Source organism: Meriones unguiculatus, chromosome 2 (genome assembly GCF_030254825.1).
Source record: "Meriones unguiculatus strain TT.TT164.6M chromosome 2, Bangor_MerUng_6.1, whole genome shotgun sequence".
Lineage (NCBI taxonomy): Eukaryota > Metazoa > Chordata > Mammalia > Rodentia > Muridae > Meriones > Meriones unguiculatus.
The window spans coordinates 116688770-116703761 of NC_083350.1; the positions used below are offsets into that span (position 1 = coordinate 116688770).

The following is a 14992-nucleotide window of genomic DNA, read 5'->3' on the forward strand; positions in this document are numbered from 1 at the left end:
AGCCTTTGTTCACTTTGTCCCTCTTGCACAATATTGAAACTAGACTGTTTAATGGGCTTATAAATTATCTACTTTAGGGGGCTGGAGAGTTGGCTCAGAGGTTAAGAGCACTGGCTGCTCTTCCAGAGGTCATGAGTTCAATTCCCAGCAACCACATGGTGGCTGACAACCATCTGTAATGAGATCTGGAGCCTTCTTCAGGCGTGCAGGTGTACATGCAAACACAACATTGTATACATAATAAATAAAAAAATCTTTAAAAAAATTATCTACTTTAGCTAACGATCACAAAATAAGTAAGTCCGCGGTTAGGAACTCTGTGGAGAAAACGTGAGCAAATATGACCACATGGTGGTTCATCTCACAAGATGCACAGGTCAGGTCTGTTCTTCTTATATGAGAACAGAGGTGCACACCTTTGTAATCCCAGCACTCAGGGAGGCAGAGGCAGGTGGATTGCTGTGAGTTCAAGGCCAGCCCGGTCTACAAAGTGACTTCAGCACAGCCACGGCTACAAAAGAAACCCTGTCTCGAGAAAAAAAAAAAAAAAAAAGTAAACTTCTTCAACATTTTTCAGATTTTACATCTCTGTGATAACCATTAAAGACAAATATATAAATGGATCATTCTTTGAATTTCTATATCATGAGGTATTAAAATAAATTCTCAGAATAAAGCATATTCCCTATTTTTAAAATTTTTTAAATAGTCATTTTCTGTAAGAATGAATATTGTAGCATAAGTAAGTAAAATTTTAGGCTCTTTCAATCCTTTGTATACTATATTTTGGCAACACAGATGTTTACTACCTTTCTATGATCATAAATCCCACAAAATAATGGTTAAGTGAATACCCATTCCAATATGGGTATGCTAGTAAAAAAATGGAGACTGTTTTTGAGTTTGAATTAGTTTGAACTGTATGAAATAGCTTTCCGGTTTTCTGCTTGCTTTTCTGTCCTCCTACCACCTTCTGTTTACATTTTTATGTCGTAGCCTTATTGGGCTGCCCTTCTCGGCTGCTCTCTGTACTCTGTACCTTATTCTTCTCAATGTGAGTTTAAATACTGTAGCATAGTCCCGCTCCTAGTGTGCTCCTTAAACTGGTACGGGAGCTTGCATCCGAGTGTAAGCTTGTTGTTGGAGAATGTATTGCTGTGTCAGCTAAGCTCCATCAACTGAACATTCAGCACAGTAGTTCACTAAAGGCACAGAGGACTAAAACGCTAATGCTTTAAATCTGAAATTCCTGAAAAATGTTAGCTTGGGCTTGATCTTATCATCCAGGCTAATCGACTCTTGTATGCTAAGTGGTTATAGGTTGGCTTTCAAAGGAAAAATTTCAGTCAGAAGTATTTGAACTTCAGGTGAACTTTGGGTGTTTTTGCAAGATAAGAAAGTATTTTGGTGGCCCACTTTATAAGTATGTGCCTTGGACTTACTTGGCTGCTAGCGAGCACCTCCCCTCCACACACAGATACTTCTCTCTTTTTTAATTATTTTAACCTTTTGTGCAAGGAAGGAATGTCAGATGTTTTTCAATGGCAGATAGGATCAAAGAACAAAAAAAAAATGGTAGTAATTATATGGTGAAGTTCCTATAGCTCACCTTCGTGGGTTCATAATAAAGTTAGAATAATCAATGAAGTAAATGGTTGTCATGGTATTGCGTGTTTGAAAATTACCATTGGATGGTATAAGGTCAAACAGAATGAAAAGATCTGAGTGGGAAGTTCATAAATCAGGAATCCATTTTTTCTTTAAAAGCTACTATCTTAGGATTTTATTACTGTGAAGAGACAGCATGACCATGGCAGCTCTTATAAAGAAAAACATTTGATTGGGGCAGGCTTACAGTTTTAGAAGTTTAGTCCATTATCGTCACAATGGGAAGCATGGCAGCATCTACATGGTGTGGGAGAAGGAGCTGAGAGTTCTACATCTTCGTCGGCAGCCAGCAGGAAACTGTGTCACTTGAGCATATATGAGACCTCACAGCCAGCCTCCACAGTGACACACTTCCTCCAACAAGGCCACACCTCCTAGTAGTGCCATTCCCTGTGTGTCTTTGGGAACCAATTACATTCAATCTACCACAGCTACTTTAAGATTTCACAGTAATTTTGCATATAAGATATTTCAAGTGGCCACTAATGAAAGATTGAAAACAAAAAAATTTAAAAGCATAGTTTATAGATTTTCAATTAATGTTTTTTGTTTGTTTGTTTTGTTTGAGGAGGTGGGGTTGGATTTTTGGTTTTTTGTTTGTTTATTTGTTTGTTTTTTTGAGGCAAGTTTTTCTCTGTGTAGTCCTGACTGTCCTGGAACTCTGTAGACTAAGCTGGCATCAAACTCACAGAGACCTGCCTAACTCTGCCTTCCATATGCTGGGATTAAAGGTGTGCATCACCAATGTCAGGCTCAGTTAATGTTTTTTAAAATGATTATCCTGAGCTTTCTGCAGCTGCTTTAAAATAAATTTGTCAACTTGCTTCTATGAGACTAGTTTCTAAGTGCTATTAAGACAGATAGCACTCCTGTGATCTAGTAGAGATGAATCACCAAATGCAGTAGCCAGCCTTCAAGGTGGCCCCTGATGAGCCCTCCCTCCCCGTTACTTAAGCCTTCTGTAACTCCCTCTCAGTGTTTCACCAGGGCGATCTTTGACACGTAGCAAAAGGAAGCAGGTGTGATGGCCTGCCACCTTGAGACTGGGTTGTGGCAGACACTTCAGCCTCTGGTCTGATTTCTAAAGTGTAATCTCTCTGGAAGCCTGCTGCTGTGTGTTAAGTAGCCCAGCGGAGGAACTGAGGCCTCTGGCTGACAGCCGGGAGGCACTGAATACGTTCGCCCACAGACGCTTGAGTGGGCTTGCAGGCCGACTCTCCAGCTCAGTTAAACCTTCAGGTGACTGTAGCTCTCAGCAGCTCTCACGGGAGACCCACAGCCTTAATTATTCTCTAAGCTGCTTCTGAATTCTCCAACAGCAGAAACTTTGAGTCAGTAAGTGTGCACTACCTTAAGCCATAAAGTTTGGGGGTGATTTTTATGTAGTAGGAGATAACACAGAGCGCAGAGCAACAGCTGTTACGTTGAATCCGTTAAATATTGACAGTGCTATTAATCTGCTGTAAGCTAGTGTTGAATTTGAGGAAGTGCTGGTGAAGCTTGCAGTATGAATAAGTTACCAGAGTGGAAGTAGTTGCCTATATTAGCACACTTTTGGTTACAATTTTGCGAGTTTATCAGTTCTTTCCTTTTTTCAGTTAAAATTATATTGATGTTATGTTTTGGAATTTAATGAAACATTGAACTCTGAAAATAAAAAGGTTTTCTTTTCTTTCTTTTTTTCTTTTTCTTTTTTTTTTTCCAGACAGTGTTTCTCTGTGTAGCCTTGGCTGTCCTGGAACTCACTCTGTAGACCAGGCTGGCCTCAAATTCAGAGATCTGCCTGCCTCTGCTCCCAAGAGCTGGGGTTGAAGGTGTGCACTACCACCACCTGGCTATTAAAAAATAAAAAAAATAAGAGAAGTGAATTCACCACAGATGGTCTAGGAGATCATGTTCCAGTCCCTATCATGTCTGCCCGAGACTGAAAAGTGATGGCCACTTTACTGTATTATATCTGTTGGCATTCCCAGTTGAAAGGACAGTCCCTGTTTGTGGTTGCTCTCAACATCTTCAGAACCTAGAACTCTGCCTGACACTGACAGCCAGCTTGGAATTAGCTGAAAGAATCAATGTGCCTTTATGGTTTCTTTTCCCATTGTGTTTGAATAAGGGTTAAATTCTGCAGTTTTGTGTGTCCTCAAAGACTGTTAACTGTTCAGACCAAAGAGAAAACAACCCTGGCGTCTTTCTTTAGAGTGTGGCGGTGGTTATGAAATGTTCGCTTTTATTTTCACAGCACGAGCAGTGCCCCAGAAGATGAAGTCTCAAGTAGATATCCCCGCATGGACAGAAGTGGGTTCAGCAGGCAGAGCCGAGATGCAAATGCAGCAGGAAACTTTGCCTCCAGTAGCACCTTGGAAAAGAGAATTGAAGATCTTGAAAAGGTATGAATTGTAAATTAGTCAAAATAAAATTAACACTTCTTGGCATTTTCTCTCAGTCTCCCAAATAGAAAGGGAGGGGGCATCTGGGCAGGAGAGGCCTGGCTCTACTCCAGGAGCAACTTTGGCTCTTTCTGCACCAGCTTCTAGATACTCTTGATTAGGTATACCCCCATTTCCTCAGTGCTTTTCTGTCCACAAAAACGTGAGGAATGAGCTGAATTTTTGAACTTGTCAATCCAGTAGCCATTCCTGTCCCATCAAGTCTTCCTTGCAGTGTCAAGAGCAGTGTCTTGAGTGCTTAGATGTCTGCGCTGTTGGGCTGTACTTCCCTGTGCTACATCGTCTGAACACACTGTTGATTTAGACCTTATAGCGATTCTGAGTTGGGTCCATATCTGGGGCTTGAACCACTCTCATGTAGGAAGAGGATAACCTTGCTTAGATGTTCTGACAATTCAGATGAACATTGCAGCAAAACTAAACCACAGGCTCTCCCACAGACTCACCTGAAACCGATTACTGGTGCTGACTGAATTGGTTGAAATATGTTTTGTTTCAGTGAATGGAAGTTATTCTTTATGCTACAATGATTAGCTTTTAATTTACTGCTTACACAGTGTTTTGTTTTGTTAGGTTGCATTTAAGCTTTAACCCCTGTTTCTGATAGGAACCATTACTTAAATTTAAAGGCTTAGAGAATACACATTAGTTTTTAACAAGTTTCTCCAAAAGGCTCCAGGAGGTTCCCGGGTGGAGTTGCTCGCAGCCTTTGATGGCTGTGGGTAGCCTGCTCCATCCTCTGAGGGCTGGGATAAAAGTGAGTCCTTCTAGAGCCCATTCCATCTCTTCGAGGAAGTCCTTGGAGTCTTTCATCTGTTACTGGCTTACTGAGACCAAATCTCATACAGTCTAGGTAACTGAAGATGATCATGGACCTGAGCTGCTAGTCTCCACCCCCTAAGAGCTAGGATTATAGCTGTGTACAAAACACCATGCTGGAGGTCCTAAATTCAAGAACTTCTAAATTAAGATTTGTTTGTTTGTTTTTAAATAAATAGCTGGGCATGATGGCACACGCCCAGCACTCCAGGAGTCAGAGGCAGGTGGATATCTGTGAGTTTGAGGCCAGCCTGGTCTACAAATCGAGTCCTAGACAGCCAAGGCTACACAAAAGAATCTCTGTCTCAAAACAAAAACAAAACAAAACAAAACAACAAAAAAAGGCAGTTTTATTAGCTCACAAAGTATCATATTTTGTTATGGTGTTTTTCAATCAAAAATTTTTTGTTTTGTTTTTTTCACTTTTCTTCCTATTCTTCCTTCCTTGTATCCCCATCATTCCCTGTATCTTTTCTGCTTTCTTGTCACATGTCATCTTCCCCTACTTTTTTTTTTTTTAACACTTCTTGTTCTCTAGTGGTCTGATACCTGGTCTCGTAACCTGTGCCAACTCTCACACCTCTGTTTGCATATACTGAAAATTGGAGACTATAAGTGGGAGGGAATGTGTGATTTCCGTCTTTATGAGACTAGGTTACCTCAGTACAGTATTTTCCAGGTCTGACTGTTCTTTGAGTAAGATGCTTTGTAGGGGTTTGTTGTTGTTTGTTTTTTTCTTTTGGAGATTTATTGTGGCTCGTGGTTTTCGAATTACGGCCGGTCCTGTTGTTTCTGGTCTTTGCTGAAGCAAGGGCGTGAGGGAAGGGATGCTCACCTCTGGCAGGAAGAAGAGAAGAGGAGCAAGACGGGGATTCCCCACTTCCTTCTCCCCTTTTTTATGTTCCATATAAGTACACCCTGGTGCGCTTTACCCTTCTCCTAACTGCTTCTTTCTGTTAGAATGTACTGATTATATATACTAACAGGCTTCACTATGACATTTCATATGTGTACATACTGTATTTTGCATGTCCATCCTCATCTCTCCCAGCCACTTCCATTAATCCTTTTTCCAACTAGCCCCACTTCTGCGAGTTCCGTTGGGGTTGTTTATGGGCTCATGGGCATCTTATCAATGCCTTCACCACTAAAGGAAATAACCTCTTTCTCCCCCGACAGGATCTTGTTATGGTGCTGCAGTTAGCTTTGAACCCCTAAGCTCAAGTTATCCTCTTGCCTCAGACTCCCAACTGCCGCACTAAGTATGGTCCACCATGCCTAGGAAATACCATCTCTTTTAAAAGAAAACAGCAGAGCAGCAGCAGCAAATACACCTTTTCCATGTTCATTCTCAAAATTCACAACAAGTTTTCATTTTTGCTCTTTAAAAAATTATGTGGATTCTCTTTTTCCTTTACAAAGTTGGGGTGTGTGTGTGTGTGTGTGTGTACGTATGTGTCATTGTCACTATCAAGTCTTCAGAGTCAGATATGCGTGGAAGAGACCCTGCTAATCTCTGGTGGAATCTTACTGTTACTGACAGATGTCTGCCATTTTAAACTATGTAATCAGCCAGTTCCCTGTTAATGCTCTGTGATTTTATTTACCAGGAAGTAGTAAGAGAAAGGCAAGAAAACCTTAGACTTGTGAGGCTGATGCAAGATAAAGAAGAAATGATTGGAAAACTCAAGGAAGAGATTGATTTGTTGAATAGAGTAAGTATTTCTGCATTCCTATCCCGGGGTTCTTCTTTTGCTAATTGGGTGAAGGCACGTGAGGCTGAAGACATTGTGTGTTGCCTTGTGCGGTTTGGTTAATCAGACAGTTATTAATGGTGAGACCCTCCGCTTCTTCCAGTGATACTTAACATTCCTGGCTCTGGGTTGAGGTCCCAAGCTCTGCAGTGTTCATTTGGGAGCTGTTCCTTTTTCTGTTCAACCCCAGAATTTACTTCATGCTGGAAGCCAGAGGGATCTACTAAGGTGGCTGTGAGGAGAAAAGATCCCATTGTTCTGCTTTTTACAGGATCTTACCTAAGATGGAGGCAAGAAAAGTTCGCTTCAGCCCCCTTATCCATCTTAACTCAAACCGCCAAATAACTTAATGGTGAAGTGCTTGCCTAGCTTGTACAGTGCCCTGGGTTTAGTTTCATTTGCCACTCTAAAGGAAGGGCCTTCCTTGGGCCAGCCTCTGCCTCAAGGGCAGAGCCTCTGCCTCAGGGGCAATACCTGAGTTATAGATGAGGACACCCCGTTTAACTTGCTCAAAGTTGCTTGTGGTAGTTGGCGGAGCCAGTATTTGACTTGGGTCTTTTGTAGTTTTTCATCTTGATCCTGGGATAGGCATGTCTTTGTTTGTGCTGGAATTCAGTGTAAGAGGCTGGGCAAATACTTGCGATGTCCATGATGTGTTTGTGCTGTCTCAGGCACTGAGAGCATTAAGAATAATCAGAAAACCTCTTCCTTCCCAAGTTTATAATTTAGTCATGATTCATATGACTCATAAATTCATAAATTCATGTGTATAGTTTGGTAATAATACACAAATGTATTTTATCACTTAATTTTAAATGTAGGCAGATCTAGGTTGTACTAATTTTAGGAACCTCATTTTTACACCAGTTTGAACAGATTGGTTTCTTAGCATCATCCAGTCTGTGAATAAGTGCAAATTCTGACTTTGCTAAAGTTTTGGTCTGCCTAATAGTCCAAGAGCAAAGTGTAAGCTCACATCAGTGCTGGGGTTCTGTGTCATATGAGACACAGGTAGACTTTGTCAAGTCTCAGTATTATAAACTGCAAAGTTAAGTCTATACATGTGTGCTTTTCCTTCAAGTGATACTTCTCATAACAAAAGCTATTATGGTTTTAGTACTAACTATAAGGCTATGCATTTTTGGCCAGAATTCTAACCAGAGAACCCATTGCGGCCTCTCTCTCTCTCTCTCTCTCTCTCTAGATTTGAAAAAACTTTGACTTCTTGCTTTTTTTTGTTTTTTTTTGTTTATTTGTTTGTTTTTTGTTTAATTTCAGAAGTGGCCTATTCAAGCAATGTTAGGGCATGTAATTTTTAGAACTTATCACTTCAGAGATAATTGAGTAATTATCTATTACTATTTCAGTTCTCCTTTACAGTATTTTTCAGCATTTTTAAAGTATTATTTTCTCCCTACCCTCAGGACCTTGATGACATAGAAGATGAAAATGAACAACTAAAGCAGGAAAATAAAACTCTTTTGAAAGTTGTTGGGCAGCTGACAAGGTAGAAGATTCAAGGCTCGGTGTGGAAAAATCTGTTTGAAACTACTGATTGAATGTCAAGGCTAAGACAACGCCCCTGTGCTTCAGTACATTGCGATAACTGTATATTTATTTCTAGAAAACACATGGATATTTCTTTTCAAAATTACTCTTCTTCATTGTTTTAAAAAGTATCAACCTTGTATTTCACAGATAAGTAACATTTTTAGTTTTTAAAATGATAGGCAGTGCCTCTTGGTTTTGTGTTATATTCAAATAATGTATGGTTCACAGTAACAACCATTTGCATATATTTTATCTATGTTAGTACGAATTCTCCCTAAAGGAATATGCATAGTCTTTGTTTACATGAATTCAAATACTTGCAGGAATGCCTTATTACTAATGTGTGCAGCCTTCTGTTGTTAATACTTACTCAGAGAGACCTGTGCTGTCATCTGTTCTCTCCACACTAATGATTTTGAGTAGTAATAGGCACACTATTTTGTATAGCAGTAATCATTCAAAGGAAAGCTATTTTACAGAGTTACTTAATATGGTCTAGTTGGCTAAATATAAACTCAAGAGAATACTTGAACTGTGTTATAGTAAGTGAAAATTTACTATTTTGTGTTTCAATATTGAAATTTTTCGATTATTTCTGAAAAACAGTTAATGTATAGTTTCTTATGTAGGTACTTTTTTATTGCTCTAGGGTTTATTAGTAAATATGGGATATTTAAAAATTTGTTTATTCTTCAGTCCTCAAGTTGTATACAATTTCAGTGTTGAAGAAGAAAATTGATGCTTTTAACATCATGTGCTTCAAAATCAGAACCAAAATCTTTTTCATGCTTAAAAAATGTATATATATGTTAGCACATGTAAGCAGAGGTGACACAGAATAATCCCAGCTAATTCCTGAGTGGGCGAAGCACTGGGATGCCTTTTTTCTCATGAGAGAATAGTCACATATCCAAGGGCTACTTCTTCCCAACACTGAAAATTTTAAAGCAACCATATTTGAAGATTTATAAAATAAAGTTGTCTTCTGTTAAATGTCCTTAGTATTTAGGATTGTTTTGTGTTATATTTTCATATTAAGAACCCCCCGCTCCCAAACATATGGATGCCTTACAGTTGAATCTCTTTCCCTTTTTGGTTCCTCTTTGTAATGGTGCTGGGACTAAACCCAGCAGGCATTCTGAGCAACTGGATAGCTCATCTCCAGTCCGGACAGGTGAATTTAAGGCGGACATGCTGACAGCCTGTCCACCAGTGTTCAGAACTTGAACATAGTAAAACCCTATTGGGTTCCCTCCCAGCTGTTTTTACTCCACTTTCCAAACCCATCCGTTTATCCTCTGCTGGAAGAACAGGGGCGATGAGACAGGTGGGGCAAGTGTGGAGCAGCGTCACACACACCGATACTGTCTTCCCACAGGTGTCTTTATTCGCCACGAGCGTCTCCCCAACTCGTCACCTCAGAAATTCTGGGATTGACCATTCATAATCACTTGAGGAAAGTAAATAGAATTCCTGCTGGAGCTCCCAGAGAGGCATGGTTTAGACCTTGGTTTCCAGAACCCAGACAGTTTCTCAGCTGCCGATTCTGAATCACTTGGCTTGAGAGTCAGGGCTGCTGTTTCCCACAAAGTCACTGGAGCTGGGACTCTCCTGTCCCCCACCTCCCACTTTAACTTAGCGGTTCACCCGGCCTCCCCAACAGTGGTCTGCAGCCCACGTGAAGGTCTTAGCCGACCGACTCTGTCACCCCCTTGGCTGTGAGGTACTCTTCTCTTTTAGATGTCTGGCGGAAGCATCCCCAGTGCCTCATTCCGTACTCACCTTTAGAGGTTGTAAAAATGCTGTCAGCATCCAACCCTAAAATACATTAGTATATTGATTTTTCAATAAGATAGTTTGAAATATCTTTTTAATTTGTACATAAGGGTACATTTAATTTCACTTTCTAAAAATTACATCAGCTATGAACGTTTTTTTAAAAAACTGAGCTGTTTTGAAGTTTCTCCCATTCAGATAATGTGGAGGACTTTCGGCATATTTTTTCTTTTTTAAAATAATACTAGCAGGTGCACTTGCTACAGGAGCCTGGCAGTTAGTGGGCCGTGTCATTGGAGCCCTTTCCCCAACTCCTTAAAATATGGATTTATTTCACATACAGACTTTTACACACTGTTGAAAACAACAGGATCAACTACAATTCTCCTTTTAAATTCATTCTTAAACTAAACTTTGATAAAAATGTTAAACAATACTAAGAGCAGTTTTTGCTCATCAGTAAATTGGAATTTGGAGCCAGGCACAATCTGCAGTGCCATAACTCAGAATACAGAGGCAGTAAGATTGTGAGCTCAAAGCCAGCCCCGGCTAGGGTTCCCTGTTTCCAAAAGTGAAAAAATAAGTGCTCAGGGGAGTTTTTAATAGATATCTTTAGTATATGTGCAGTGATCAAGAAGCCTTGACTAGTGTCTGTAAAGTACAAAGATTTGTGAATTTTAGTTCTGTCACTCAGTATTTCTCAAGTCTCCTGGTAATTTGTGGCATAGTAAGCCATACACAAAGTCCTGATAGATTTGTGACACTTTTAAAAAAATAAGTTTGTTATCCCCCCAAATGAACGTGGTGTGCCTTCCCAATGCTGATAAGAATTAACTGAAAATTGCTGTAGTAATCTTGACTTCATTCTAGATTTCCTGGTAGTTTTGTTATATTGCGCTTGCATTAGAAAAGAAGGAAAGGGGATGGGCTAGGTATTTTCAAGTAATCTGAGAGAGACATTAAATAATAGATTAGAACTGTTACATTTATTCGAGTAATTTCAGATGTACGAATTAAACACCAAACAGATATATGAAGTAATGTAATTTTTTTTATCCCATAGTAATTAAAAAAAATTGAATAGTGATAGGATGCATTCTTAAGATTTAAAAACAACAACACAAACCTACCTCGGTTATATGTGGTCTGTTTTCTGGAGTAATCTGGAGTTTTCAAATTAGAAACTAAAATGTAAACATTTGAGTCCATTTTTTTCAGTGTTTAAGCGGGACAGATCAGTGTAGTAAAAATATCAGCATCTTTCACATCACAAGATGAAAAGAAAAAAGACTTTGTCCAGAGTCCTGCCTGGGATTGGAGAAGTGATCTGGTAGCCTGAACAACTTTCAGGAATACAGTGGCAGGCCCCCCTCCCTCCTGCTCTTCCTCAGCAGACTTCAATCAGTGACAACTTAATAAGTTTCAGATACCTAGCCAGAAAGGTGGCACTTACTTAATAAGTATTCATAGTTTTTATTAATTTCCTCTAGGATTTAGCCATGTATTTTTATTGCAGTATATGAACCCAGGTGCACCAGCTTTGCCATAGAGGGAATATGGAAAGTGAGACAGAACCAATGTTTAAAGGTCCAAGCAAGCTTTCTGTAAGTTACAATTAGTGTCAAGCATCCACATCCTGGTGTGTGCCAGCAAAGGTCGGCCTCTCTTATTTTTTGGGTGATAGTAAGATTATTTTTTTTTTTTAATTTTTAAAAATTTACTACAATTTTTTCATTTTGTATCCCAGCTGCAGCCCAATCCCACCCTCCCTCCCTCTTCTCCTCCCATGCCCCTTCCCCAGTCCACTGATAGAGGAGGTCCTCCTCCCCTTCCATCTGACCCTAGCCTATCAGGTCTCGTCAGGACTGGCTGCATTGTCTTCCTCTGTGGCCTGGTAATGCTGCTCCCTCATCAGGGAGTGGTGGTCAAAGATCCAGCCACTGAGTTCATGTCAGAGACAATCCCTCCCTATTTCCCCTTACTAGGGAACCCACTTGGAGATTGAGCTGCCATGGGCTACATCTGTGTATGAGTTCTAGGTTATCTCCATGCATAGTCCCTGGTTGCAGTATCAGTCTCAGAAAAGACCCCTGGGCCCAGATTTTTTGGCTCTGTTTTTGTTCTGAAACTAAAGGGCATCTTGTTTTCATCTTTAAGTTAGATATTTCTTACTTCTTGCGGTACTGAGAACTGAACCCAAAACCGAGGTAAGCACAGCATCACCGAGCTCTGTGTGTACTCCACAGGACATCTTGCGGATGCGAATTTTAAATAGTATTTACCTGAACACGATGTGGTGCGGTTTTGTTCCATCAAACTGAAAACAACCCTACTGAACAGCTGTTTGCTGGCCAGTCCCTGCCAGAGGCACTCCTGCACGCCCCCACCCCCATGGTGCTCACTGTGTTCTATGTGGACACGGTGATGGTTCCCATCTGTGCTTAAAGACTTGAAGCAGCTGGGCATTCCACAGCCCACCTAGTCAACACGCTTCCTCCCAAGTCTGAACCCCAGGCTTCAGACTCCAGAACCCACACGGGGGAAGGAGACCCGACTCTCACAAGCTGTCCCTCTGACATCTACATTTGTAATGTGGTGCACATGCATACACACACACAGACACACAGAAACCCTCACACTAAACGGAAAAATAATAAGACTTGAACCGTTGGTCAAGAAAACCTGAGCCTGTTTTAGTCTTCTGTTCTGAGTTTTTAAGAAGGTCTCCCATTGTAGCCTAACCTGGCTTGAGACTCAGTTTGTCATCCAGGCCAGCCTCAAAGTCATCATCCTCCTGCCTTAGCCTTGTGAGATTTGTTTGTTTGTTTGTTTGTTTGTTTTGTGTGTGTTTCATTTGTTTGGTTTTGGCTTAGCTGTGTTTCCTAACATAGTACAACTCAAATAGTTCCGTGAGCCTCTCTGTACTAAATTTTCTTACCCGTTTCAAGCAGACACTTAGGTGACCATCTGCTGGCTCTTCCATGTATAGTCCAAGCAGTGTATAGGAGCGTGAAGTACAGGAGCCGTTCTAGGGAGCTAAACGGCTGAATCTGCATAGGTGATTGCAAAGCAGGTCTCATTCCTATCCCGCCCTTGACTGTTAGGTCTAGTTAATAGGTACTGTTCCATTTGCTGGAACATTTCTGAGCGGTAAAGGGAAAGAACTGGCGAACACCAGAAAGTATCTTCCTATCTTTTTGTGTAAGTATGCATTAGGAAGTGATAATTACGAAATGTCGTAAAGACCAGGTGGTGGTCTTTAATCCCAGCACTCAGGATGCAGAGGCAGGGGGATCTCTGTGAGTTTGAGGCCAGCCTGGTCTACATGGTTTCAGGACAGCCAGAGCTACACAGAAAAACTCTTGTCTTGAAAAAAGAAGAAAAGAAATGTAATAAAATAAAAAGTTTAATGCATGTCATATACACAATTGTTGGTTATATTCAAATTGAATTGTTGGTTATGTTCAAATTAGTATTTCTGTATTCGATATTGGTCACTGCTGTGCTTTTGAGCGTGCCATCTGTCAAACCTTCGGTTCAGTTGTCAGTAGACACTCTGGTAATTAAAATGGCAATGACAGTCACTTGGTGGACATTGATTGACTGCCCTGTTTTGTTTTAGTTTTTTCTCTGCATGCCAAATTGTGTGTATGTTTTTTGTTTGTCAACTTAGTCCTTTAAAAATTTGGTTTCATTCTGCGAGGGTTTTATTTGCCTGTTACTTTTTTTCTCTAAATTTAAGAAGCAAGTGGGCATGTACCAGCAAAAGTCACAAGACAACTAAGACTTACCTTACAGTTTGATTAAGATCAACTGAACCCAAATATTAATGAAAATTATCTGGATTAAGTAATTGGACACAGTGTTGTGTAAATAGGTTTGGTCCATCCCATTGTGTGGGCTTCCATCACGGAAGAGTGAACTCAATGTAATAGATTCACTCTTACAATAAGCTTTGCATGGAAAAAATGAATCTTCAATAAAAAGTATGTTTTCATCTTTTCAATACTGGTTAGTTGTTTCTTTTCCCTTTTCTTTGTGTTTTAAAACTATAGAAACAGTTTCTTGATTCAAAGTTGGAACTGTTACTAACCCAATCGGGTTATTCAAAGAATTTCAGGTCTCAATTAGCTTAAAACAGATAACATCAGTTTGGGGGTATAAAAATCTAGTCTTTGTTTTTTCAGCAAATGCTTTACATAACCTTTTAGCTAAGGTGTCAGTCTGTGGACACCTGCACAAGCAAATCAGCCTTCCCTCCTGGAGGACTGTACTTAAGTAATCTCCGTAACACCGGCCATCTCTAGCAAGTCCACAGGCATCCCGGCATGAGTATTTTGCTAACATCTCTAGTTCTTCGGTAAGAAGGTAATGCTTTTAATTAGCACACCCAGTGAAAAGGTTTTTGCAAGATCTCCATTGTTTTGAGATTATAATATAATTACATTTCTCTCTTTCCTCCCTCCAAACCCTCCCGTACAGCCCTCCGCCCTCCTCCAAATTCAAAGGTCTCATAATCTTAATTGAAACGGAAGCCTTTATTGTTGGTTTCACCAAAACTCTGTGCTTTTTAGTGTGCGATTTGCTGTGTGTGCAGGTGGGAATGCACACGTTTAGCCAGCTGCTGAGCTGATAGTTCCTCGGTTCCCTGGCCTTGTGCCTCCTCTTCTGCATCTTCACATTTTATTATCAGTTGCCTCTCAGAATAGAATATTTAACATTAGATCTTCACATAGGGCTGGTTATAATTTCTTTACAGCCTTTAATTTATATATATATATATATATATATCTAACAGAATAAAAAGAAAACTAGAAAGCAAAACTTTTTCTTAATCTTGGACCAAATATACTTTAGAAAATTTTGAGTCATAATGTGTGTGTGTGTCTTCCTCATATATGCTATAGTGAGCTACCCAGTTGTTAATAACACCTTTAAACAAAGAGAAAGGCACTCAGTGTTAGGGGTGCAGCATGG

General features: G+C 40.1%; 1 protein-coding gene across 1 annotated transcript in view; it reads left to right on the forward strand.

Annotated features, from left to right (window-relative positions):
- The window catches only part of Pawr (pro-apoptotic WT1 regulator), an 82903-nt gene extending 68882 nt beyond the window's left edge, over positions 1 to 14021 (forward strand). Inside the window, exons 4-6 of the mRNA XM_021652990.2 lie at positions 3908 to 4055; positions 6545 to 6649; positions 8113 to 14021. Coding sequence (XP_021508665.1) covers positions 3908 to 4055; positions 6545 to 6649; positions 8113 to 8199 — 340 coding nt within the window. The 3' untranslated portion in view covers positions 8200 to 14021. The remainder of the gene's footprint in view (positions 1 to 3907; positions 4056 to 6544; positions 6650 to 8112) is intronic.
- Positions 14022 to 14992: the final 971 nt, after the last annotated feature.